This window comes from Macaca fascicularis, chromosome 1 (assembly GCF_037993035.2).
Source record: "Macaca fascicularis isolate 582-1 chromosome 1, T2T-MFA8v1.1".
Classification (NCBI taxonomy): domain Eukaryota; kingdom Metazoa; phylum Chordata; class Mammalia; order Primates; family Cercopithecidae; genus Macaca; species Macaca fascicularis.
Window position 1 is genome coordinate 148,573,514 of NC_088375.1, and position 26,689 is coordinate 148,600,202.

Sequence of the window (26,689 nt, forward strand, 5' to 3'; positions counted from 1 at the left end):
AAACAAAAAATGTTGAAAATAGAGTGAGGAGAGATAACGTAGAGATGGTGGAAAGTATTTTATTTCATTGGCTTCTTAAAATGTATATAAATATTTAGAAAAAATATTTGAGAAAATGAAGAACTTTGTATCAAAGTAAAATTATCTCTGTTCCAAGATTAAACACATTGTAATAGAGATCCCAGTTACCTTGATTTGATTATAAGAGTATATCAAATTATTTATCACATGTACCTGGAGAATATGTATCAAAATAAATTTTAAAAATATTAAAAACAGTATTTTTAAATAGTGTTTAGTATTAATATATGTCTGTGAGATGACCTAGGAGAGAAGAAAATGTAATCTCAAGAGTCTTCTTTAATATTATATTTAGTAGGATGGACTTAATTTTGACTATAACTATACCAATAAGGTATTTCATGAACCCGCATATTAGGGATTTAAAAACCTACATTTATTTTGCAAAAACTTAGGCCTATTGGGAATTTACTCATATAAACCTGAACAATAGTCTTTAATTAACATTTAATTTGAGGATTTGATAACTGTGTCCAAACTAGGCAAAACTGATCATGATTTAACTGCATATATTTGTGGAGGACAGTAGATTTGTGACAGGTATTAAAAATTACCATTGTGTCACAAATGTATCATATAAATCTTGTAGTATTTGATTTTGTGAAAACGATTTTCTTAGGTACTTAACATGCATTTTTAGAGTAATCAGAATTAATAGAACATTCAAGCTTTATACTTTATAATCCTCTAATCCAATATCTGCCACTTACTTTATGTATGACATCTCTTTAGTTTTATCCCAATCATAAGTACTATGAGAGCAGGCTTTATTACCTTCTGGTTTGCACTGAAGAAAACACTTGAGAGCAGTAAGCACTTACCCAAGGTAACACTGTTTGTAAGTGGTAGAGGGGGAGACAAAATTGGAAATGTCTTGGTCTTTTCTTTACGCAAGGTTGTCTCTCCCAACACAATGAGGAATTCTTTTATAAAACACCACCTTAAGAAGGCAGGATAGTGGTGGGGTTAACTAACTTAAAGACTTTATGAATTTATTTAGTAATAGTAACAAAGTAGTTATATTCAAAGGTTTTAGGTTATCCTGTAGATAATGATAGTAATATAGATATTCTATGAGGAGTGAAACTGATTCCTAATCCCTGAGGATTGTATTGTTAAATTGCTAAATAATAGAAATATAAAGTGCCATACACAAATTTAGTGGATATGCAGCAATTTTTCTCAGCATCTAAAACTAATATGATTTAAAATAGAGAAAGACTACGGGGATCATTAACTGAAATCATTGGCTGAAATCAGGAGACTGATGGTAGAAATAATGTTCTTCTTAAAAAAAAATAAGAAAGTAAATTCCATTTCCTGTTTGCCAGAGAAAATGGCTTTTTTCTTGTTATCAAATGCCACCTGGGTATATAGTTTATCATATTTATCTATTAAATGAACTATATTTCTATTTATTTGCAGGGTGATGGAAATGTTCATTGCTATTAATTAAATATGGAAAATTATGCTATAGATCTTTGAACATGAGTAATGAATGCATGTAGAGTCTGTATCTTCAGCCTACCATGTGCTTACAATTCCAGTCCAGGCAATCTGTGGTCAAGATAGTTCTTTTCCAAAAAATGCTTCTTGGAGGAAGCCTAAAACCTTCCTACAAACATTCACGTCCTGTATTAATTTAGTCAGGGCCAATAGTTCTTTCAAATTTAATCCAGTTAAATGAAAACATCTAGCCTTAATAACCCACAGTAACAATGTTTCATTAATAATATTTAATATATTAGTATATATATATATAAGTATTGAACACCAAAGAGTAGTATCTTGGTGCTATGTTCTATCCCTGGTTAAGACTGTCTTTTCCTATGTCTTCATCATGTATTTATCTTAACTAGAAGTACGATTTTTCCTTCCATATGAATTAAATAAATATCTTAAGTACAGATGCTTACCCACAATAAGAATTTTTAGTGGGTCAGATTGCCATAAAAAATAGTCAGTCCAACATTATGAAAATGTAAAGAATGATATGGGAGCTGGGCAAGATGACTGACTAGATACAGCCAGGTGGAACAGCTGCCACTGAAGACTGGGATGACTGGCACACTCCTAACAGATCTGTAGAGAAAGGGCATGGAGAGTGGACAGAGGGAAGACGCAGAAGCTGGGTGGAAGAGGGAGGAAGCTGGGAATCCTGCACAGGGCTACTTCCCATCAGGACTCATTCATGGACCCCAGCTCCTGGGGAACAGGTGAGTTGAACTGGCAAGGAGCAACCTGCTTTCACCATGGGCCTCTGGAATCCCAGCAGGAGGAGACCCATCAACCACCACAGCCACTTGATTGGCAGGGAGAGCTGCTTAGATAAATGGTAGAGGCAGCACTTCAGCAAGTGTGGAGCCCAGAGGGTTTGGTGCAGGAGCATCTGTAGTGGAGCATGGCCAGGAATGCCAGTCCCCCTAAGCTCCACTTGCTCCCATAGGAGACTTTAGCCCTAGGGGAACTGTTCCCCTGGGGGAACTTTAGCCCAGCTGTAAACTCTGCAGGGTGGTCTTCCCTATCAGATGGAGCCGGTCTGATCTGAGCTTTCCTTGATCTGCTGGCCTTTCCTAGGGCACCCAGTGCTGCACTGCAAACAGATACAGCCAGGCTGGGGCCCTGGGGGCCTGCATCATAACTCCTGCACTGTTGGACTGTGCCTGACCAGCAGAGCGGCCCTCTGGACATGCAACAGCCGACCTGTTGCTTCCCCCACTGCAGCATCCCCAGGCTCCACGGCCACTCCCTGTATTGCTTTGCCAATGCATGTGTGTGCAGGCAGATCTTGCCTTCCCTGTTTCACCAGTTTTGCATGTGAACCCTGCCATGGCACTGTTGCTGGCGTGTGTGCACTCCACCTCCCCTCCCTCTGCCAAACCGCCATTGCAGTCGGAGCCCCGGCAGGCATAGAGTCTTCCAGCCCCGTCCCTGCCAGCACCCCAACCCTGTGCCAACACTGCCACTGGAGTGAAACTAGGCACAAAGAAAAGTGGGCCCTCTCCCACTCTGAGCAGCCACCTCCACCTGTGTAAACACGCACAGAGGGCACACACAGTCCTGCATCTGCCAGTGCCTCGCCCCTGTGCTAACACCACCACCAGTCCACCAGTGTGACCCCCACCTTCCTGAGTCATGCTACCTCTGCCACTGCTGTATATACCTGCATGGAGGCTGGTCCCTCAGCACCCGCCAGCATCCTGCCACACTGCCACTGCTGCTGGCATGTGCAAACAAGGACAGATCTTGCTGCTACCACCCTATGAAACACTTTGGCTGGCACTACCCATTGGAGTGCTGTGACCAATGGTCCAGGAACTTAGCTCCCTACATTGCAGTGGGTTCCAAACCTTGAAGAGCCAGAGAACAAAGTCAAGGTCCAATATCAGTCCCTCAGAGTTAGAGCATGTAGTCCAGGAGCTGTGAGTTGAGTCTTGGCCCCTTAAAATCATCCAGAGATGAGGCCAGTTGACTGAGCCAGCCTTATACCACAATAAAACCCTCAAGTGCTTCAAATAGGATAAAAGAAAAATAAACCATTCAAAGGACAGCAGTTTCAAAGACTGAAGTAACATCAGCCCACAAAGATGAGAAAGAACCAGTACAAGAACTCTGACAACATAAAAAGCCAGAGTGCCTTCTTTCCTCCAAATGACTGTACTAACCCTGCAGCAAGGGTTCTGAACTGGGCTGAGATGGCTGAAATGACAGAAATAGAATTCAGAATATGAACAGGAACAAAGATCATTGAGATGCAGCAGTAAGCTGAAACCCAACCTAAGGAAGCTAAGAATCACAATGAAATGATACAGGAGTTGACAGGTAAAATAGCCAGTATAGAAAAGAATGTAACTGATCTGATAGAGCTGAAAAAAAATATAAGAATTTCATAATGCAATCACATGTGTTAAAACAGACCAAGCCGAAGAAAGATCTCAGAGCTTGAAGACTGGCTTTCTGAAATAAGACAGTCAGACAAGGATGAGAAAAAATAATGAAAAGGAATGAACAAAACCCCTGAAAAATATGGGATTATGTAAAGAGACAAAATCTATGACTCACTGGTGTTGCTGAAAGAGATGGGGAGAATGGAAACAACCTGAAAAACATATTTCAGGATATCATCCATGAGAACTTCCCTAACCTTGCTAGAGAGGCCAACATTCAAATTTAGGAAATACAGAGAACCCCAGTATGATACTTCACAAGAAGATCATCCCCCAGATACATAATCATCAGATTCTCCAAGGTTGAAATGAAAGGAAAATGTTAAAAGCAGCTAGAGAGAAAGGTCAGGTCACCCAGAAAGGGAAGCCTATCAGCCTAACAGCAGACCTTTCAGCAGAAACCATACATGCCAGAAGAGACTGGGGGCCAATGTTCGACATTCTTAAAGGAAAGAAATTCCAACCAAGAATTTCATATCCAGTCAAACTAAGCTTTGTAAGCAAAGGAGAAATAATATCCTTTTCAGACAAGCAAATGCTGAGGGAGTTAATTACTATCAGACCTGCCTTACAAGAGCTCCTAAAGGAAACACTAAATATGGAAAGGAAGGACCATTACCAGCCACTACAAAAACATGCTATGTACACAGACCAGTGACACTTTAAAACCACCACACAAACAACTCTGCATAAAAACCAGCTAACATCATGAAGACAGTATGAAATCCACATATATCAACACTAATCTTGAATGTAAACAGGCTAAATGTCTCAATGAAAAGGAACAGAGTGGCAGGCTAAAGAGCAAAGACTCAATGGTAAGCTGTCTTTAAGAGACTCATCTTATAAGCAGTAGTACACATAGGCTCAAAATAAAGAGATAAAGAAAAATCTACCAAGCAAATGGAAAACAGAAAAAAGCATGAGTTGCAATCCTAATTTTGGACAAAACAGAATTTAAGCCAACAAATATCAAAGAAAGACAAAGAAGGGCATTATATAAAGGTAAAAGGTTCAATTCAACAAGAAGACCTAACTATTCTAAATATATATGCATCCAACACAGGAGCAACCAGATTCATAAAGCAAGTTCTCAGAGACCTTTGAAAAGACTTAGATCCCCATGCAATAATAGTGGGAGACTTTAACACCCCACTGACAGTATTAGACACATCATTGAGGCAGAAAATTAACAAAGATATTCAGGACCTGAACTCAGTACTGGATCAAATGGACCTGATAGACATCTACAGAACTCACCACCCAAAACAACAGAATATACATTCTTCTCATCACCACATGGCACATACTCTAACATCGACCACACAGTTGGACATAAAACAATCCTCAGCAAATGCAAAATAATTTAATTCATACCAAACACTCTCTTGGACTACAGCAAAATAAAATTAGCAATCAAGGCTAAGAAAATTGCTCAAAACCATACAATTGCATTGAAATTAAATAACCTGCTCCTGCACAGCTTTTGGGTAAATAATGAAATTAAGGCAGCAGTCAAGAAGTTCTTTGAAACTAATAAGAATGAAGATACAAATATGAGAATCTCTAGGACACAGCTAAGGCAGTATTAAGGGGAAATTTGTTGCGTTAAACACCCATATCAAAAAGAAATATCTCAATTTAACAACCTAATATCACAACTAAAAGATAACCAATAGAAAACTAACCTCAAAGGCCGGGTGCGGTGGCTCAAGCCTGTAATCCCAGCACTCTGGGAGGCCGAGGTGGGCGGATCACGAGGTCAGGAGATCGAGACCATCCTGGCTAACACGGTGAAACCCCGTCTCTACTAAAAAAAATACAAAAAACTAGCCGGGCGAGGTGGCGGGCGCCTGTAGTCCCAGCTATTCGGGAGGCTGAGGCAGGAGAATGGCGTAAACCCGGGAGGCGGAGCTTGCAGTGAGCTGAGATCCGGCCACTGCACTCCAGCCTGGGTGACAGAGCGAGACTCCGTCTCAAAAAAAAAAAAAAAAAAAGAAAACTAACCTCAAAGTTAGCAGAAGACAAGAAATAACCAAAATCAGAGCTGAACTGAAGGAGATTGAGACATGCAAAATCATTCAAAGATCAACAAATCCTGGAACTAGTTTTTTGAAAAAATTAGTAAAATAGATAGACTGCTAGCTAGACTAATAAAAGAGAAAAGATTCAAATAAACACAATTAGAAAAAACAAAGGGGATATTACCACTGACCCCACAGAATACAAGTAACCATCAGAGAATATTATAAACACCTCTATGCACAAAAACTAGAACATTTAGAAGAAATGGTAAGTTCCTGGACACACACACACCTTCCCAAGAATGAACACAGAAGAAATTGCATTCCTGAACAGACCAAAAATGAGCACCAAAATTGAATCAGTAATAAATAGCCTACCAAACAAAAAAAAAGCCCAGGACCAGATAGATTCATAGTCAAATTCTACTAGATGTACAAAAAAAAAAAAAAAAAAAAAAAAGCTGGTACCATTCCTACCGAAACTATTCCAAAAAATTGAAGAGGAGAGACTCCTTTCTAACTCATTAAATGAGGCCAGCATCATAAACCAAAACCTGGCAGAGGTACAAGAAGAAAAGAAAACTGTATGCCAACATCCTTGATGAACATTGATGCAAAAATTCTCAACAAAATGCTTGCAAACTGAATCCAGCAGCACATTGGAAAGCTTATCCACTATGATCAAGCAGACTTTATCTTTGCCATGCAAGGTTATTTCAACATATGCAAAGCAATATGTGATTCATCGCATAAACAGAACTAAAGACAAAAACCACATGATTATCTCAATAGATGCAGAAAACGCTTTTAATAAAATTCAACACCCCTTCATGTTAAAAACTCTCAATAAACCTGGCATTGAAGAAATATACCTCAAAATAATAAGAATCATCTATGACAAATGCACAGCTAACATTATGCTGGATGGGCAGAAGCTGGAAGCATTACCCTGAAAACCAGCATAAGACAAGGATGCCTCTCTCACCACTTCTATTCGACATAGTATTGGAAGTCCTGGCCAGAGCAATCAAGCAAGAGAAAGAAACAAAGGACACCCAAATAGGAAGAGAGTGAGTCAAACTATCCTTGTTTGCAGACAATATGATTCTATACCTAGAAAACCCCATAGTCTTGTACCCAAAGCTCCTTAAGCTGATACATAACTTCAGAAAAGTCATTCATCATCTTTTGATGATGCTAGGTGATTGTATCTGTAAGATCCTCATATCCTCTGACATCAGTTGGGTATCCAACAATTCAATTCAGTTCTGACAACAGCTTACCAGAGTTAGCATGAGTCTCCACAGTTTTTAAGACTGAGTCCCACAAGACTTCCCACACCTCACATGCCAGCCAAAAATGAGATGCCCAGACCACGAGACACACTTCTGCTTGGGCAAACTACAAGCTAAGGGGTTCCCATGACCCATCCTCTCAGATTCAATATTTTACTAGAACGGTTTACAGAACTCAGGAAAACACTTTACTTACTTTTACCAGTTTATTGTAAGGATACAACTCACAAACAGCCTAATGAAAGAGACATAAGGCAAATAATTGGGGATTTAAAAAAATAATGATGTGGTATTTTATATATATATATATATATGGTTTTTGTCCCTAGTTCCTGGCATAGAGCTCCTAAACTTGAAATTTTCTGAGGGATAGGGGTGTCGTTTGTTAGTCATAGCAAGCCCCTTCTGACCACACCAGACTTTATTCTAATAAGATGACACAGGCTGGGATCCCTAAATAGCTTTCAGCATTGGGGTCTGGTCACCACAAAGACACACAAATGATTAGAGAATGGGAACTTTCAGCCCTACTTTCCCCTACCCCTTTTGCCAGGGAGGGGAGAGAGGGACTGGAAACTGGGTTATAAAAACTCTTGAACAAGATTTGAAGAGCTTCTGTGGGTGAACACATTGATTTCCTGGGAAGGTGGTATGGCAGGATAGAGCATAAAAGCTCCACACTCCCCATTTCTTTTTATGTCTCCTTTCTGCTCCTTATGCTGCTCCCTTTTAGAGTGAAACTCCTAAGTTGTTTCTGTTAGCTAGGAGACTTCCTCTCCTTTCATTCTCTCCTGGACCTACTCTACACAGACATTTTTGTCCCTACCTCTATCCTACTTCACTTTTTCTTTCTCAATCTTATTGTTGTATTGTAAACAATGGGTTCACGCCATTTTCCTGCCACACTGACAGATGATAGAAAATTCAAGTAGGATCTAAACATAAGAATTTTTAACATGATATTTATAATAAAAACATTGGTCACAAAGGGTTTTGTTATATTTAAACTTTTCAAGGGCTATCATTTCTTATTTTAAAATTTTTTGTAAATTATTGCCTTGAATCAACTAGTTAGCTTTTATAATAAAAGATTAAAATATATTAAAACCAATAGATAAGATTTTTAATAGGCATTGTGATACAAGAAAGAAAATGGACCTTGTTTGCAAATATTTTCCTAAGTAATCCTTAGCAAGTCAATTAACTTTTCTGGGCTTTATTGCTTCTTTTATCTACAAAATATGTTTTACTAGATAAGCTCTAATTTCTCTTATAAATTCTAAGTATATTACCTTTTTGGATGATGACTTAAGTTTTTAAATATTAAAATATCACCAAAGCCATTTCTTAGGTTTCATAACCTTATAACCAGTGACCTAAAATTGTAGCCTTAGTAGTGGAATGAGCAGTGATGGCTACAATAAAGAAGAGGTCAACCTAGAAGACAAACTTTCCTTAAAGAAAACAAAATTTTTTTTAAGTTCAGGGGTACATGTGTAAGTTTGTTACATAGGTAACATTGTGTCATTAGGGGTTTCTTGTTCAGACTATTTCATCACCCAGGTATTGAGCCTAGTTCCCATTAGTTATTTTTCCTGATCCTCTCCCTCCTCCCACCTTCAAGTAGGCCCCTGTGTCTGTTGTTCCCCTCTATATGTCCATGTGTTCTCATCATTTAGCTCTCACTTACAAGTGAGAACATGTGGTATTTGGTTTTCTGTTCCTGTGTGCGTATGCTAAAGATAATGATTTCTAGCTCCATCCATGTCCCTATAAAGGACATGATCTCATTCTTTTTTATGGCTGCATAGTATTCCATGGTGTATGTACAGCACCACATTTTCTTTATCCAGTCTATCACTGATGGGCATTTAGGTTGATTTCATGTCATTTCTATTGTGCATAGTGCTGCAATGAACATATGCATGCATTTGTCTTTATAACAGAATGATTTCTATTCCTTTGGGTACATACCCAGTAATGGGATTGCTGCATCGAATGGTATTTCTGTCTCTAGGTCTTTGAGGAATCACCACACTGTCTTCCACAATGGTTGAACTGATTTAAAGTCCCATCAATAGTGTATAAGCATTTCTTTTTCTCCACAACCTCATCAGCATCTGTTATTTTTTGACTTTTTCAAAATAGCCATTCTGTCTGGTGTGAGATGGCATCTCATTGTGGTTTTGAATTGCATTTCTCTAATGATCAGTAATGTTGAGATTTTTTTCATATGCTTGTTGGCTGCATGTATGTCCTCTTTTGAAAAGTTTCTTTTCATATCCGTCGTGCACTTTTTAATGAGGTTGTTTGGTTTTTTCTTGCAAATTTGTTTAAGTTCCTATACATGCTGGATATTTCACCTTTGTTGGATGCATAGTTTGCAGAAATGTTCTCCCATTCTGTAGGTTGTGTTTACACTGTTGATAGTTTCTTTTTATGTTCAGAGAAGCTCTTTGGTTTAATTAGATCTCATTTGTCAATTTTTGTTATTTTTGCAATTGCTTTTTGTGTCTTCATTATGAAATCGTTGCCTGTGCCTGTACTAAATCATGTTGCCTAGGTTGTCTTCTATGGTTTTTATAGTTTTGGGTTTTACATTTAAGTTTTTAATCCATAGACACATAAACCAATGGAATAAAATAGAGAACCCAGAAATAAGAACTGCACACCTACAACTATTTGATCTTCGAAAAACCTGACAAAAACGAGCAATGGGGAAAGGATTCCCTATTCAATAAATGGTGCTGGGATAACTGGCTAGCCATATGCAGAACACTAAAACTGGACCCCCTTTCCTTACACCATATAGAATTTTTCTTTGACTATAGAATATAGGACTTTTTGCCAGTGAGGGTTCATTTCTAATTTGTAAAATGCAAGTACTTACTGGGGGACACGCAGGACTTTTCTTTTGGTATTCCATCTTTCATCAGTCAGCTTAAGTGTCATTTAAAAGCATCCCATATGTAAAAAGACATGACTATTTCCCAGTGAAAATAGCATTTAGAAGTATCTAGGAAAGGAGAACTATTTATTCTTAGTTGAGAATGGTAATGAAATCAGAATTTGAATTTTAAAGAATCTCCATTGTGGCCCCTATATTTTGAGATGTGACAAACAGTTTGAAAAAGAGTTACTTTGCTACTGTGCATCATAAAAATATTTTAATATTGTACCAAAAAACTTTAGCTGAAACCTAATGTCATATTTTCTTGAAATGTAAAAGATAAAGATCCTCAGACTATGAAAAGCATCTAATTTTATAACAGAATAAAAAGACTTTTGTGGATTAGAGGTATCTTTTTTCGGTTTATTTTTCATAATAATAAAAGTAATATATGTGCATTGTAATATTTTGGAAAACATTTAAACTTGGAACGATATCTTAGAATTTTAAGGATTATTATAAGCAGTTTTCTTTTACTAAAGTAATAGTTTTTCAATACTAAAATAGGAATAACAACTCAATATGTCACAAAAATGGAAAAGATAATAAATCTTTACCTAGGTCCTTCAAGAAAAATGTTTCAATAGTGTATAACTTTAAATTTATTAGATTAAAAAATCAACTATGTCTAGAGAATTTTTAGGAATCTTCTCATCATTTAAAAATAAGGCTAAGAAAAATATACATTAAAAAATGAAATAAACAATGCCTATCTCAATGTAAAATTATTTTATTTAACACCATATAATGTATATAACATCTGGTAATAAATACCTGAAGATATATGACACATTATATGCAACTTATGCTTTACCAATTGTTTTATAACTATTTTATTTAGGGCCCCAAAGGAGATCCAGGATTTTCCCCAGGTCAAGCTGTTCCTGGAGAAAAGGTAATTATTTGACCATGAAATGAAATTATAGTAATATATTTCAAGCATTTTAAAATGTAGATTTTACTGTATCAGACAGGAAGAAAAAAATGAGAATTATTGGATTTTAATGAAAGAAGAACTATTTGAAGAATTATGTAAATTTTATCACCCATTTCACTTATTGATTTAAGTCTTAACATTACTTTTTTTTTTTTTTGGGAGACGGAGTCTCGATCTGCCGCCCAGGCTGGAGTGCAGTGGCCCGATCTCAGCTCACTGCAAGCTCCGCCTCCCGGGTTCACGCCATTCTCCTGCCTCAGCCTCCCGCGTAGCTGGGACTACAGACGCCCGCCACCGCGCCCGGCTAGTTTTTTTTTTTTTGTATTTTTTTGTAGTAGAGACGGGGTTTCACCGTGTTAGCCAGGATGGTCTCGATCTCCTGACCTCGTGATCCGCCCGTCTCGGCCTCCCAAAGTGCTGGGATTACAGGCTTGAGCCACCGCGCCCGGCCTCAACATTACTTTTATTAAATGTCTACAGTGGCCTGCCACTGTACTCCGCGCCCGGCCTCAACATTACTTTTATTAAATGTCTACAGTGGCCTGCCACTGTACTATCTGCCAATGGGGAGTGGATGGGGTAAAAAATTAGAACAGGATGTGGTCCTAATTGCAAAGATTTTTCTGTTAATACATATGCACACAATAATATATAAATTGTAATGCCAATTTACATCTTTTTAGAATAGTTTCACATACTTTATGATGTTTAATTACCAGGGTAACTCTCTGTGAGAGAAGCACTCATTATCTTGTTTTCCCATTAAGAAAACAGAATTCATAGATTTTAACGGACTTATCACATGGATAGTAAATGGCAGAGTTGATATATATCCAAATTTTTAGACTTCTCATCCAGTATGCTTTTCATTTCATCACAATGCTGTCAATACAAACATATACATATTTAAGTAAAAACTAGTTTTAAAGCAAAGATAACTACAAAAACTTTATCAGGAGAAGAATACTGTTTTCTAGTGAGGATAAATACAAATGGAGTCTTAGGAGGACATCTGGGAAGTTTGGTTTAGACAGGCACTTTATAAATGTAATATAATTATAGGATGTGTTTGTTTATGTAGTATACATTCACAAACTTTAAAAATCCCTGAACAATTTTGGTGGTTCCAAAATTGATCTGATCTTATTGGCTTACAGAAACTATCATAAAGTTTGAAATCTGTCTTTTTATTGGCTTACAGAAACAATTATAAACTTTAAAAAATCACATAATTACTCTACAGATACTATATGAAATAGTAAATCATCAAAAAATTATTTTATTTTGTTTTTAAAATTTTTACTTTTATGCAATAGTTACACATATTTTGGGAGTACATACTCAACATTTTTTAAATCTAAAATTTTGGTAATTTTATTATTGTGGTGGAACTGAGTTCGCTGAGTCAGAAGATTATTAGTATAAACATAGTACTTTCATTACTGTCTTAATTATTGCAAGGACAAAATTCTGCAATTTGAGAAACACAAGTGCCATATTTAAAAATATCTAAATATAATACATTTGATTTCTTAACTTAAAATTTAGAAATTAGAGGCCCACTCAGTTTTGGTGACTATTTCAAGTAAAACCCCTAGATTAAACATTCATATTTATATCAAATGCTTGGTTTTATCTTTCCCTGTGGCTTCTCTGAGCAAAATATAGGGTGATTCAATATGGGAGTTCAGACTTGGAAGCATGTTAGTCTTTTTTTACTTTTTGAGTTACTTGTATACTAACTGTGGTTAAAACTGTAACAGAAACATAGTAAGATATAAAATTTAATAGTATGTTGCCATAGAGCTTTAGTAAAATCCAACTTTTAAAATTAATAGAGGTATTCCTAAAATGGTAAAATTTAAAAATGATCTTTAGAAATTGTACTTACATTAAATTGGATTCAAATATACTGAGGAAACAGGAAACTGGTTATACACATAAATCTGAATACAAATAAAATACAAACATTAACTTGGTGGAAGTAGAAGGGGATTGGCAAACAATTTTATTTTAACCATTTAGCCATTTTTAACAATAAATATATAGTCAATGGTGAAAGAGAAAAAGAAATGCAGGATTCAGTACTTCACCATGTAACATCCACTAAGTAACATCTGTAATAGACCATACACAAAGATTTAAGCCATTTTGGGGCTTTAAAAGAGCATGCATAGATAGTTTTTAAATGGTGTAAGTTTTTCCTTTCCCATGAGACAGGTGAGATGACATCGAAATCATCATCATCACCATCATCATTATCAACCTCATTTTCCAGATGGAGGAATTTGAGGAGAAATTAAATGATTCCTTCATGACTAAAGCTATTGTAAGAGGACCAGCCTCTTGTCTCCTCTTTCCTCGTGCAGTTTTCTCTTCCTTCTATCAGTGTAATAAATGTAAAAATGGTAGCGCTAATCGGTAACGCCTAGTCTGTTCGAGCCAAGCACATGATGGACTTACCAATCAATTTTCTCTCATTACTCCGGGGTGAGGGACGTTCTGTGGTGCTGGCACGCAGGATGGAAGGCACCAGCTCAGCTCTGGAAGCGGAAGTGCCTCCTGTGCGTCACGTGAACCTAGATGGTCCCACCACAGCCCGTGAGATTCTCTCTGGGAGTCCTACCACGCTGCAGGTCCTCACAGAAACGGAGTAGGGGTGACACCTCAACAGCTGCTTCACAATGCACTTGTAGATTTTTTAGGGAAACTACTTTCAATTTTCTTTTCTTTTTTTTTTTTTTATTTTCTGAGACAGAGTCAGAGTTTCACTCTTGTTGCCCAGGCTGGAGTGCAGTGGCGAGATCTTGGTTCACTGCAACCTCCGCCTCCTGGGTTCAAGTGATTCTCCTGCCTCACCCTCGTATGTAGCTGGGATTACAGGTGCCCGCCACCATGTCCAGCTAGTTTTTTTGTATTTTTAGTAGAGACGGATTTCACCATGTTGGCCAGACTGGTTTTGAACTCCTGGCCTCAAGTAATCCACCTGTCTCGGCCTCCCAAAGTGCTAGGATTACAGGCATGAGCCACCGTGCCCAGCCCTACTTTCAATTTTTAAAACACGATAGACCTTGGACTGAGGCGAAGTTTGATAGCAAAAGCCTTATTACAGAAAAGAACAGAGAAAACAGAGCAAGAATATGGAGGTGGGGAAATACAGTCCAGTTATTAAGCCCTGGAAGAGATAAGGAAGGGCGGGAAGCCTCAGAAACGGGCTCAAAGATTGTGAAGATTGGAAATGATTGTAATAAGAGCTGATGTCTAAGATTAAAGGGAGCTTTAATTTTCAAGAGAATTCTAATTTTCAATTCTCTTTCATGACATTAAACTTCTGTGTTTTGTTTATAGGGTGATCAAGGCCTTTCTGGATTAATGGGCCCCCCTGGTATGCAAGGTGATAAGGTAAGATGGAATTTTACTTGTTTTCTTTTCTGTTTTTCTTTTTTTCTTTTGTCTTTTTCTTTAGGGATCCTTGTTCTAAAACATAACTGGATGATATATGGATCTTGGAGGTCTTCAGTCACTATGATCTTGTTTTGAAGTTGAGCCTAAAACTAATGTTTTAAAATTCCTTTTCTCAGCAAAAGAAAATTAGGATGCCATCATCATCCTGGAAAGTGGTGCCCACAAAAGGCAGAATCTTGAGAAAATAAAAGAAGACCCTTCAATTAATGATGGGCACAGAATTCACATGCAAGAGAAAGTCAGTCACTGATAGAATATTGAAGCTTTCCTTTTTTAAACTATATTAGGGAAACGACCTACTTCTGAGACCTTGAAGTCACTTTATGACTTTTATATGCCCAAAGTGAGGTTTACCTGCTTATAGGTAATACATATGGATTTGTTAAGGGGTTCTCATTTTACTGGGAAATAATAATCTCTGTCTTGAGGTATATACAGATATGAGGCGTGAAGGGTAGGATGGAAGTGAGGATTGGGGATGGCTAGTAAAAAACAGTAGTCATGTTCATATGACTAAGCTTTTTGTGAGGTAGAAAGGAGTACTGACACAGTTGCAATAATTATTTTATAAAATATATCTTGTAGTTTCCTGGATGAAAGAGGTATAACTTCTTTTCTATCTGGTCAGCTTGTTTTTTCCCAAACACTAAGTTACTGATTTTCTACAGGGAATGAGGAAAACAAAAAATTTCTTCTTAAGGTGTTAAGAGTACCAAAATATTGTAGGGCAGTATTTGACTTGATATGGATGTCTAAATACATATAATAATGAGCTGTGTTGTTGTCTTAGTGTTCCATATCCCTTTCCTCTTGGGAGACTTATGTTGCAAGTGGTATTCAGGCTCTGGTTGCTTGGTTCAAATCCCAACTGCCATTTTGTAGGTTCCATCAACTTTGGACAGATTGCTTAACTTCCAAGCTTCAGTTGCCTCATTTGTAAATTGTAAGGATAATACTATCCACTTCATAGGGAGTTTGGGGGAAGATAGAATGAGACAATCCTTGCAACAACGTATCACATAAATAGTCAGCCCTTAATAAATGTAAACCATCAGCTATTTATATGGTTTTGGAAATAATCCTGACCTGTTTTGCTTTCCTTCATGGCCCCTATTATAGGGCTGAATTGTGCAATGATGAAAAAGTACTCATGAGAGTATTTTGTCTTCAATGACCACACCATTATTTTAATGTTCTTCAGACTAGTCTTCATCCTAGACATTAGTTAGAATTTGGTAACTCCCTTGAGATTGTTGGCTGCCCCTCAAGGAGACATGAAACTGCAGAGTGATCATTTCTGACAGAATTGATCTTGATACACAGGCATGAATCTGTTTATTTAATGCTACTGAGTATACATATGACTACTCATATCTCTTAGGCGATTGTACTGACATATATCATCAAACAAGACCTCATAATATGGATATGCTCTCAATTACTTTAGTTGATATTAAAATACAGTTATTGCATCCTATGCAGTGATACTGTATATGACAGAAGAATAATCATTACTTTCTGTAGTTAAATGATGTCTGTGGTTCCTGAAATTAACACTCCAGAAAGGGACACACTAAGTAAATGTTGAGTAGTTTTTGTGTAGAAGAGTATATAACATGCAATCTCTGGGAATACATATTATTCATAGACCAAAGAAAAAAATACTTTGATTTTAACTGTTAGAGCAGATTATTGTTTTAACTTTGAAGTTGTACTTGTTTAAAGCAGAATTACTAACTTTCAGAGACCTGTGTACATGTTATATGGCCCATCAGTATTTTAAAATATTAAGAATATATTCTTTTTGGTCTGTGTAATATTATTTTGCATTCTTCTTTTCTAGTAAAGTCATAAAACAGCATTATTTTAAACATACTGGGCCATTAATTATCTTTCACAGATTTCTTGTTTCTCTTATATGATTTTTTAAAACCTTTCAATCTGGCTTTTGTTATTAGCTGATAGAAGTAGACCCTATAGAAGTCGGGGATCTTGGTGTATTATCAATTAGGAGCTATTGCACGATCTTCTCAAGCTAAAATTTAGTTGAAAGTATTTAGAAAGTGACTTACTTTCTGATAAAAGAAGAATCCCTGGTTCACTGTGCTTTGACAGTAGTTCAGAATAGTGTTGAAATATTTGAGATTATTTTGTAATATTTCTTGGAATATTTTCCTCCTTTTCAGAGTGTTTCTATTAATGGAAACTGTGTACAGATTTTTGAAAACCAAGTATAACTAGGAAAAGGATACAATGACTCAATTTAAGCCTAGACTAATTCTCCACCTAGCGGGCTTGAGACAAGTTTGTATCATACTCCTTGTGGTGTGTCTTACTTTGATATGAGTATACAATAGAAATACATTCAAAATGAACTTGATATACTTTTCCTGTGGTTTGTATGGAAAAGGGAAAGGACAAGACTCATTATTACGTAGAATGTTCAGGTAAAGAGCTATTTTTTTATTGAATTTGGTTCAATTTGAACTAATGTGGTTCATTTTTGGACACTTAAGGCACTCACAGAATTGCTTCCTGCAAACAGGATCCATGCTAAGATAACCTAGAATAGTGGCTCCTATTAGCTGTAACCTAGGGACTCCTATTCCTTCATCCTTGCAGTTCTCCCCGAAAGTGCTGAATGAATTCTCAAGATCAATACAAAGATTTAAGTTATTCATTTTCTAAGTGAGAAAACAAACATAAGCCCAGAGTGGTTAAAATAATTCTTCAGGGTCACTTTGAGAGTGATGGTAGGATACTGAAATTGCTGTGCTTTTAACTATTCAGTTCATATTATGAGAGATGAAAGGGTACTTAGGTTTTGGTTAATACGAAGTAATTATATCTTTTAATCTGTTAAACTATTTTATGAATTACTATTGTAACTATTACTACTAACATTTAAAGTAGCTATTTTATTGTGTACAGTGTTCTAATCTGTCTGCTGAGCAGTTTCTTTTAATCTTTAAGACAACTCATTGAAGCCAGGAGCAGTGGCACATACCTATAGTTCTAGCTATTTAGGTGGCAAAGGCAGGAGAATTGCTTGAGCCCAGGAATTCCAGGTTGTGATGTAGCACGATCCTGCCTATGAATAGCCACTGCACTCCAGCCTGGGCAACATAGTGAGATCTTGTCACTTAAACAAACAACGACAACAACAAAACAACCCATTGAGACAGATACTATGTTTGGTATGTCATAAATAAGTTAATTGAGGTGTATGAGGGTTAAGTCACACTTTCAAGGCCATGCAACTATTATTTGGAAGATTTATAACTCAAATCCAGGGCTGTTTGACACATATGACTGTGCTCTTAATAATTTGGATACTGCTTCTTTATTAATTAATTAATTATTTAGCACCCATAATGCAACTATTTGTTCCCTTAATGGTGTCCCATAAATTCTGTAGGCTTACTTTTTTGGGGGGCTGGGGGGTCTGTCTCTATTATTTCAAATGACTTTTAAGTTCAGAAATTCTTTCTTCTGCTTGGTCTAATCTACTGTTGAGGCTCTTGATTGTATTTTTTTATTTCATTCATGGAATTCTTTAGCTGTCAAATTTCTGTTTGGTTCTTTATTGTGATATCTATTTCTATGGAATTTCTCATTCAAATCATGAATTGTTTTCCTAATTTTGTTGACTTGTCTATCTATATTATCTCATTTCTCACAGAGTTTCCTTAAGATTATTATTTTGAATTCTTTTTTTCTGGCATTTTGTGTATTTCCTTTGATTGATACCTGTTACTGGAAAATTATTCTATTCCTTTGGAGGTGTGGTGTGTCCTTGCTTTTTCATGTTTGATGTGTTCCTACAATGATTTCTACACATCTGGTGGAAAAATTACCTCTTCTAATTTTATGGAGTAGGTTTCCTAGGGAAAGACTTTTTCATATGAACTGGTCTTGGGGTGTTGTTTTGGTGGGATATATTGGCTTTGGTTCTAGATGGAAACAGTAACGTAGTCTCCATGTAGTTTCTTCAGTTGTAATCCATGCTAGTGACATTTATGAGTGTCTCGGTAGCCTAGGCCGAGAGAGTTTGTGATGGTGGTGGTGAGGCTTTGTCAGGGGTGGGCTTGCCAGGCTGTTTCTCAGGTCAGGGGCATGTGCATGCACATGGTAAGTCAGCCAACTTAGGGCTGGGGTTGGGGCTATGGGTGTCTTACTCTGGCTGGAAGCATGTTAAGTCAATATCTGTTAGATACTGGTATTTAAGTACATCTGACTATCTCTAGCATGTTGCAAGAGGAAGTAAAATACTGTTTTTCATGAAAGCCAAGGGAACAAATATAGTTTTGGATGACAGATAACAATGACTTCATTATTCTTTTTCTCTGGAAAGTACCTGTAAATATGAAAATATTTCTAGTATAAACCAAACTCCAGTAATCCTTAAAGCTAAAATGTCTGCAAGAAAGTTATGTGAAATACACTAATGACTGATAAAAACTGTTGAGGTAAATAAATAGAAGATTAACGTAAAAAAGAGTCTTGAAAATTGAAAGTGAAAATGAGATAGAGAAGGCAAGCAAATTAGCAGCAGTATTCTCTTCAGTCTTTAATAGATTTTTTGGTTTGCTTCTTTCTTTTTCCCGTTTTTCCATCCATTTCCACTTTTTGAAACCAGTATTAACATTTTTAATGAGCAATATGTTTTCCCTAGATTGACTGGTTATATTGCCTTAACTAAGCAACTTTCATGTAACTCTTATTTTCCTAGGAACTGAAGTGTAGTTTTACTTCTTACTGAGTGTCTGAATTTTTGCCAAAAAACAGATAAGTTTGATCCAGAGTGCATGCTTGATTGGATGGAAGACACGAGTCCTAATTCTGAGTTTGGAATCAAGATAGATTTTTACGTTTTTTAATATAGCCAATCAGTTGCTACATTAGAATGGAAAGCCTTCTATTTATAATTATAAGAACATTAGCAATCCAATCAATTGAAACAGTTTTTCTAAGTTCGAGACGATAAGCCATATTGAAGTAGTTAAGCACCCCTTACCACAACTCAGAGCAGTTGTGAAATATGATGCACACATTTTAAAACAGATTTTTGTAAATAATATATGACAATATTTTTCTGGATATTGAAAAATCCTCTCAGTTTAGTGATAACTATAAATCCATGTGAATTTTTATTTTACTTTGAGAGAATTTGTTCAATTATTTTTTAAAAGAATCTTTTCATTGCATATGAGGCACACAGTAAATATCTGTATAAAGTTGGGCAGGAATAAAGAACCAAAAGCATCGGGTGGAATGCACTGTGACTTATCAGTCACCCCCAAAGTGTGCAGCTCTTCATAAACTTTTTAAAGCAAGGATAGTACTAAGGAGCTATATTAATACTGAATATAGATAATCACAATGACCAAAAAAAAAAAAAAAATCAGAGTTGGCATAAAAATCAGTGCCTGAAGAAAGATAATGGAGAATTCTACTGCTCTATAGCCAGCTCTATAGATCATCTCTCACTGGCTTATTATTCCTATAAAAATCTGCAGAGCTGTGTTTTACTTTGAGTTGCTTCCCAATTCAAGTGTAGTACTGAGTCTAATACAAATGCTGCTGCTTGGAAGTTGTGCTGCCACCACTGTTACCATCTCTGCAATCCCACTAATTCCACTAATGGTAGGGGAAGCTGAGAACAAGGTATCACAGTACTGAACTCTCCAACAGGCAAGCCAGTGGTTGCCAAAGTGGCGTAGTTTTGGGGACTTTGAAAACTTCCTTGCGTCCAAAGATATTTCCCTCAGTCTGGCTCATATGATTGAAATTCCAACATTAATGACAAATTCATTTGGCTAAAAGTATTTCAGTTTCCAGAAGTCTTTGTAAATATTTCTGTGTCCTCAGAATAAGCTGTGATCTGTGATTTAGCATCATTTTAAGAATTCATCTATCATACTGTTTTTCTATGTGAGGGCTGGTTGAGAGGTACTAGGGATCGATGGGACCACAGAAAAAGCCAAGTACTACTTAAAAGAGATTAGCAAGTGAATATTGTGAGGAGTTTGGGACTAACATTGGCATGAGTCTGTTGTATGCCTTAGGGAAGTATGTTCTAAGTGAGAAGGTGGGTAGAATAGAGAGGTTTGTGTTGTATTCGTCCTATAATTTAAGTCTCCCAAAGTTCTCCAGCTATCTGGGATTATTCTTTTATTTAATATTTTAAAAAAAAATAATTAAAATCTTTATTCTTAAAACATTAGGAACTTTAAGGCCTTACCCCAAGAAGTGCTTACATTATTCTGGTTGTTGATTTTCATCTTGTTCTGAATTCTTGCTTAGGGATTCTTTTTTGATAACTATACTATCCTATTTTATCACTATTTCTCAATTTTGCCATAGTTTTCTCTGGTTGTTTTGGCCAAACCATGGTCATAGGCCTTTGTTGTATTCCTCAAGGCATTGCTGACATGAGTCCTGTAATATTTGACGAACTTTAGTAGAGAGTTATAATTACCTAATCTGTAGAATAAGGATATTACGTTGTAGAGAAAGAAGATTTAATGTTGGCTTTTAGACAACAATGCAGTAACAGTGGCTAAGGGAAAAATATATGGATTTAGGAAATATAGTATAAGTTGCTTAAGTGTAATGTAAGGACTACATTTCATTCACTGTGGTATTGCAGTTCAGTGTCTGGCACATAACAAGCACATATTATGACTGAATGAATGATAATGCTGCTCTTAGATTCAATTGACTCTGCCCCTTCACCTTGCTTGCTTGTCAAAGCACCACCTCCTCTCCGCTGTCTTATTTTCACTGAGTCCTCTGGCTCCAACCACCCATCATTTTATTTCAGGTTAGCTAAGTAGAACTACTTAACCTGTTACTCATCACTCAGTGATGTTGCCTTTTACAGGATTATGCACGATGGTTAGCTCACCTTTGCCTCAGCTTCCCGAGACTAGACAGAGGCAAAAGATCCAGGAAAATTGCCTCAAGCAGAAGAGCAGTTTTTTTCCTTGATAAATTCTGTAACTAACCCTAAAATTCTGCAGCTGTTTTAGTCACATCTTTTTGTCCTGCAATTTGTTCAGCAAACCACTGTTATGTAAATGATATACATATATGATATCCAGTTGATATGTATATCAACTATATATGATGTATATAGTTCCTGCCTTCAAGTAGCTTACTGTCTTGAAAAGAAAACAGTTACAGACTGAGCATCCTAAATCTAAAAATTTGAAATCTGGAGTGCTCCAAAATCCGAATTATTTTGAGCGCCCACATGATGTTCAAAGGAAATGCTCATTGGAGCATTTAAGATTTCAGATTTTCAGATTTGGGAGACTCAAGTGGTGTAATGCAAATGTTCCAAAATCTGAACAGTTTCAAAATCCAAAACATTTCTGGTCCCAAGCATTTCAGGTAAGGGATATGTAACCTATACAAAAGTAAATAATTAAAGTATCGTAATAAATTATAATTATTATATATTATGTAAATATAAATTATATTTATATATTATGTAAATATATAAATTATATTTATGTTATACAAATATATAAAAATTGTTATATTTATATATTATATAAATAAATTATGCTATGGCAAGTGTGATTATGAAAATATGAAAGAATTATTATAGTACATAGTTGAGCTTCACATAAGCCTCCTGGAGGTGAGGGGTGGATGGATACAGGAATCAGGGAAAGAGGTGGCATCTGAGATGATTCTTGAGGATGAGCAGAAGTTATCCTAATGATACTGCACCTAGTGGACAAGTATGCTGTCTACACATAGATAACACATAAGCAAAGGCTGAGAGGTAAGAAACACTTCTTTGTTCATGAATCATGAAGTGTGAGGGAGAAGGTGTCAAGAGATAGAGCTTGAGGAGTATTGAAGTACCAAATTATAAAGGGATTTATAAGCCATGTTAAAGCATGTACATTATTGTGTAGTAGAGAGGTACTACAGGATTGTAAGAAGGGGAGTGCCAGAGGCAAATCCTTTAGTCTCCAGAATTTCTTTAACATTTTTTATGAGTTCGAGAGAGATACGCTTCTATCTTTCTGAAACCAGGCTTATGATAGAGAGTGGGGGTGATTATACAGAAGCTGCCTTGTGCTATGTAGAATACTTTCTCATATGTTGGAAAAGTCTTTATCTCCATGAATATAAGTTCTTCCCATTTAATGGGGGAAAAGAAAACTGTTAAAAGGAGTAAACCATTGATAAATAAAGTTAATAACATGTAAATTATAGGGGCATTGAGAATAATTCTCAATATTTATATGCAGGCAGTCCTTACTTTGTGTGGTTCCTATATACATATATTCTGGTTGCCACAATTTAATTACATAGCATCTGTTCCCAAAAACATAATTAATATTTCATTTACCACAGTATATTAAGTATGATTAACTACATAAAGTACAGACTTTGCTACTGGCCCTTTAGTCCACAAATCACTGCATAATTAATGGAGTCCATCATGACCAATTACCAATCAAGTCATTTCATTCACTCTGTTGGTGATTGCTCACTGTGTATCTGTTATTCAATCAGGTACAGACACTAAAGTTGTGTTGTTTCCTTGTTTTGCAGTGATAAACCCAAGCGATATTTTACACAGATGAATAATAGAAAGGAGTATTAGCTAACAAAGATGAAAGAACAGCAAATAAAGGAATAGTGATAACAGGAATTTTAAAGAAATAGCTGACCATGAGATACTGCTGACATTTAAGACTCTGCATATGCAGCCATGGAAATTTATTGCTGGTGAACTTTTAGACATAAATGAGTAAAGTGGTTATGATGAATAGGACAAGGATGTTCCAGAGGAAGTGACACTTTCAAAAAATAAATCTTCACATTAGAAGAACTCTTGGAAATATGTCATGACATTGAAAGTGCAAAAGATGAAATGTTGGGAATAGATCCGTACTTAGAAGCGAGTATGACAATTTGCCAAGGCATAGGAAATATGCTTGCTTGGTATGATAATTTAGACTACAACAAGAAGGCAAACACTTTCAAACTAATTTTGATAACTTTTTTCAAAATAAATGATGCTTTAATTTCTAATGTTTTCAATTATACTGTACTAAATTAATACTCGTATTTTTTTTTATTTCTCCATGCAACTATAACCAACAGTAAGAGAGTTTTTAACATTTTGACAAAAATATTTAAAGGCCATGGAACAATTGTAAATTTTCCCATTGCTTAGTAAGACTGCTTTGTACAATTTCAGCTTGCATAGTTATTTTTATTGTCCTATACTATAGTGCAAAGTGAGGAGGATCTGTGTATAAATGATACTACTGTTTTCCTTATGATTAAACATTTTATTTACATATTCAAATCTTAATTACTGGGAGTAGTTTGAAACTGGTTTCTTTTGTAACCACTAATATTTCTGATTTTGATTCAATTGTGTCTTTTTTTTTTCTGTCCTGTGTGGTCACCTATTGATAACATATTTTTAGGGCTCAAATTTTTGTTAATGTATTTATTAAAATTGAAGTCTATATAAAATTGGATTATAAGCTCCATTTATTATTGGAATTCTTGCTGAGGCAATTTTTTTATTTATTACTTTAATTTTGTAGGTACATAGTAAGTGTGTATATTCATGGAGTACATGAGATATTTTGGTACAGGCTGCAATGCATAATAATCACATCATGGAAAATTGGATATCCATCCTCACAAATATTTATCCTGTGTGTTACAAACAATCCAATGATACTCTTTATTTATTTTAAATTGTACAATTAAATTATTATTTACTATAGTTTCTCTGTTGTGCTAACAAATATTGGGTCTTATTCATTCTTTGTAACTATTTTTTTGTACCCATTAACTATGCCCCTTTCCCTACCTCCACCTCATCTACTGTTCCCCTCCCAGCCTCAAATAACGATCCTTCCTTTCCTGTCTCCATGAATTCAATTTTGTGATATTTAGATCCCACAGATAAGCAAGAACACATGATATTTGTCTTTCTGTGCCTGGCTTATTTCACTTAACCTAATGACCTCCAGTTCCATCCATGCTGTTGCAAATGACAGAATCTCATTCTTTTTTGTATGGCTGAATAGTAGTACTCCATTGTGTATATGTACCACATTTTCTTTATCCCTTCATCTGTTGATGGACACTTACGTCACTTCCAAATCTTGGCAGTTGTGAACAGTGCTGCAGCAAATTTGGGAGTGCAAATATCTCTTCAATATACTGATTTCTTTTCTTCTGGATATATACCCAGTAGTGGGATTGCTAAATCCAGTGGTAGTTTTATTTTTGGTTTTTTGAGGAACTTCCAAACTGTTCTCCATAGTGGTTGTACTAATTTACCTTCCAGTGAATTGTATATGAAGGTTCTCCTTTTTCCATGTCCTTGTCAGCATTCTTTTGGATATAAGCCATTTTAACTGGGGTAAGATTGTAGTTTGGATTTGCATTTCTTTGATGATCAGTAATGTTGAGCACGTTTTTATATGCCTGTTTACCATTTTCTTGTCTCATTTTGAAAAATATCTATTCAAATCTTTTGCCCATTTTTAATTGGATTATTTGATTTTTTTTCCTATAGAGTTGTTTGAGCACCTTGTGTATTCTAGTTATTCATCTCTTGTGAGATAGGTAGTTTGCAAATATTTTCTCCTATTTTCTGGGTTGTTTTTTCACTTTGTTGATTGTTTTCTTTGCTGTGAAGAAACTTTTTAACTTGATACAATCCCATTTGTCCATTTTTGCTTTGGCTGGCTGTGCTTGTGGGGTATTACTTAAGATATCTTTGCCCAGACCAATGTCCTGGAGAGGTTCCCCAATATTTTCTTGTAGTAGTTTCATAGTTTGAGGTCTTAGATTTAAGTCTTTAATCTATTTTGAATTGATTTTTGTACAAGGCAAGAGATAGGGATCAAGTTTCATTATCCTACATATGGATATCCAGTTTCCCCAGCACCATTTATTGAAGAGTGTCTTTTCCTCAATGTATGTTCCTGGCAACTTTGTCAAAAATGAGTTCACTGTAGGTGTGTGGATTTATTTCTGGGTTCTCTATTCTGTTCTCTTGGTCTGTGTTTTTATGCTGGTACCATGCTGTTTCGGTTACTGTAACTCTGCAGTATAATTTGAAATCAGATAATGTTCTCTTTGCTCAGGATAGCTTTGTTTTCTTTGCTCAGGATAGCTTTGGCTATTCTCTGTCTTTTATGGTTCCACATAAATTTTAGGATTGCTTTTTTCTATTTCTGTGAAGAATATTACTGATATTTTGATACAGATCATATAGAATCTGTAGATTGCTTTGGGCAGTATGGACATCTTAACAATATTGATTCTTCCAATCCATGAACATGGAATATCTTTCCATTTTTTGGTTTCCTCTTCAATTTCTTTCATCAGTGTTTTATAGTTTTCATTATAGAGATATTTTACTTATTTGGTTAATTCCTAGTTTATTTTATGTGTGGCTATTGTAAATGGGATTGCTTTTTTATTTCTTTTTCCAATTGTTCACTGTTGGCATATTGAAATGCTACTGATTTTTGTATGTTGATTTTGTATCCTACAACTTTACTGAATTTTTTTTTACCAGTTCTAATAGGTTTTGTTTTTTTGGTGGAATCTTTAGGTTTTACCAGCTGTAACGTCATGTCATCTGCAAACAAGGATAATTTAGCTTCTTCCTTTCCAATTAGGATCCTTTATTTTTTTTTTTCTGTTGTCTGATTGCTCTAGTTAAGATTTTCAGTACTATGTTGAATAACAGTGGTGAAAGTGGGCATCCTTGTCGTATTCCAGATATAATAGGAAAAGCTTTCAGTATTCCCCCATTCAGAATGATATTAGCTGTGGATCTATCATATATGGCTTTCATTATGAAGAGGTATATTCATTTTATATCCAGTTTTTGAGGTTTTTTTAATCAAGAAGGGGTGTTGAACTTTATCAAATGCCTTTTCAGCATTAATTGAAATGATAATATGGTTTTTGACCTT

The 26,689-nt window shown here is 35.9% G+C and overlaps 1 protein-coding gene across 6 annotated transcripts in view; it reads left to right on the forward strand.

The window, feature by feature from the left end:
- Positions 1–26,689, forward strand: part of COL24A1 (collagen type XXIV alpha 1 chain) — a 400,532-nt gene that overhangs the window by 41,614 nt on the left and 332,229 nt on the right. For all 6 annotated transcript variants that reach the window (XR_012418180.1, XM_015433402.4, XM_065519318.2 and 3 more), the window contains 2 exons: positions 11,139–11,192; positions 14,583–14,636. Coding sequence is in view for 5 of the 6 variants with exons in the window: in XM_015433402.4 (XP_015288888.3) it covers positions 11,139–11,192; positions 14,583–14,636 (108 nt within the window). In the remaining variant the exon portion in view is untranslated. The remainder of the gene's footprint in view (positions 1–11,138; positions 11,193–14,582; positions 14,637–26,689) is intronic.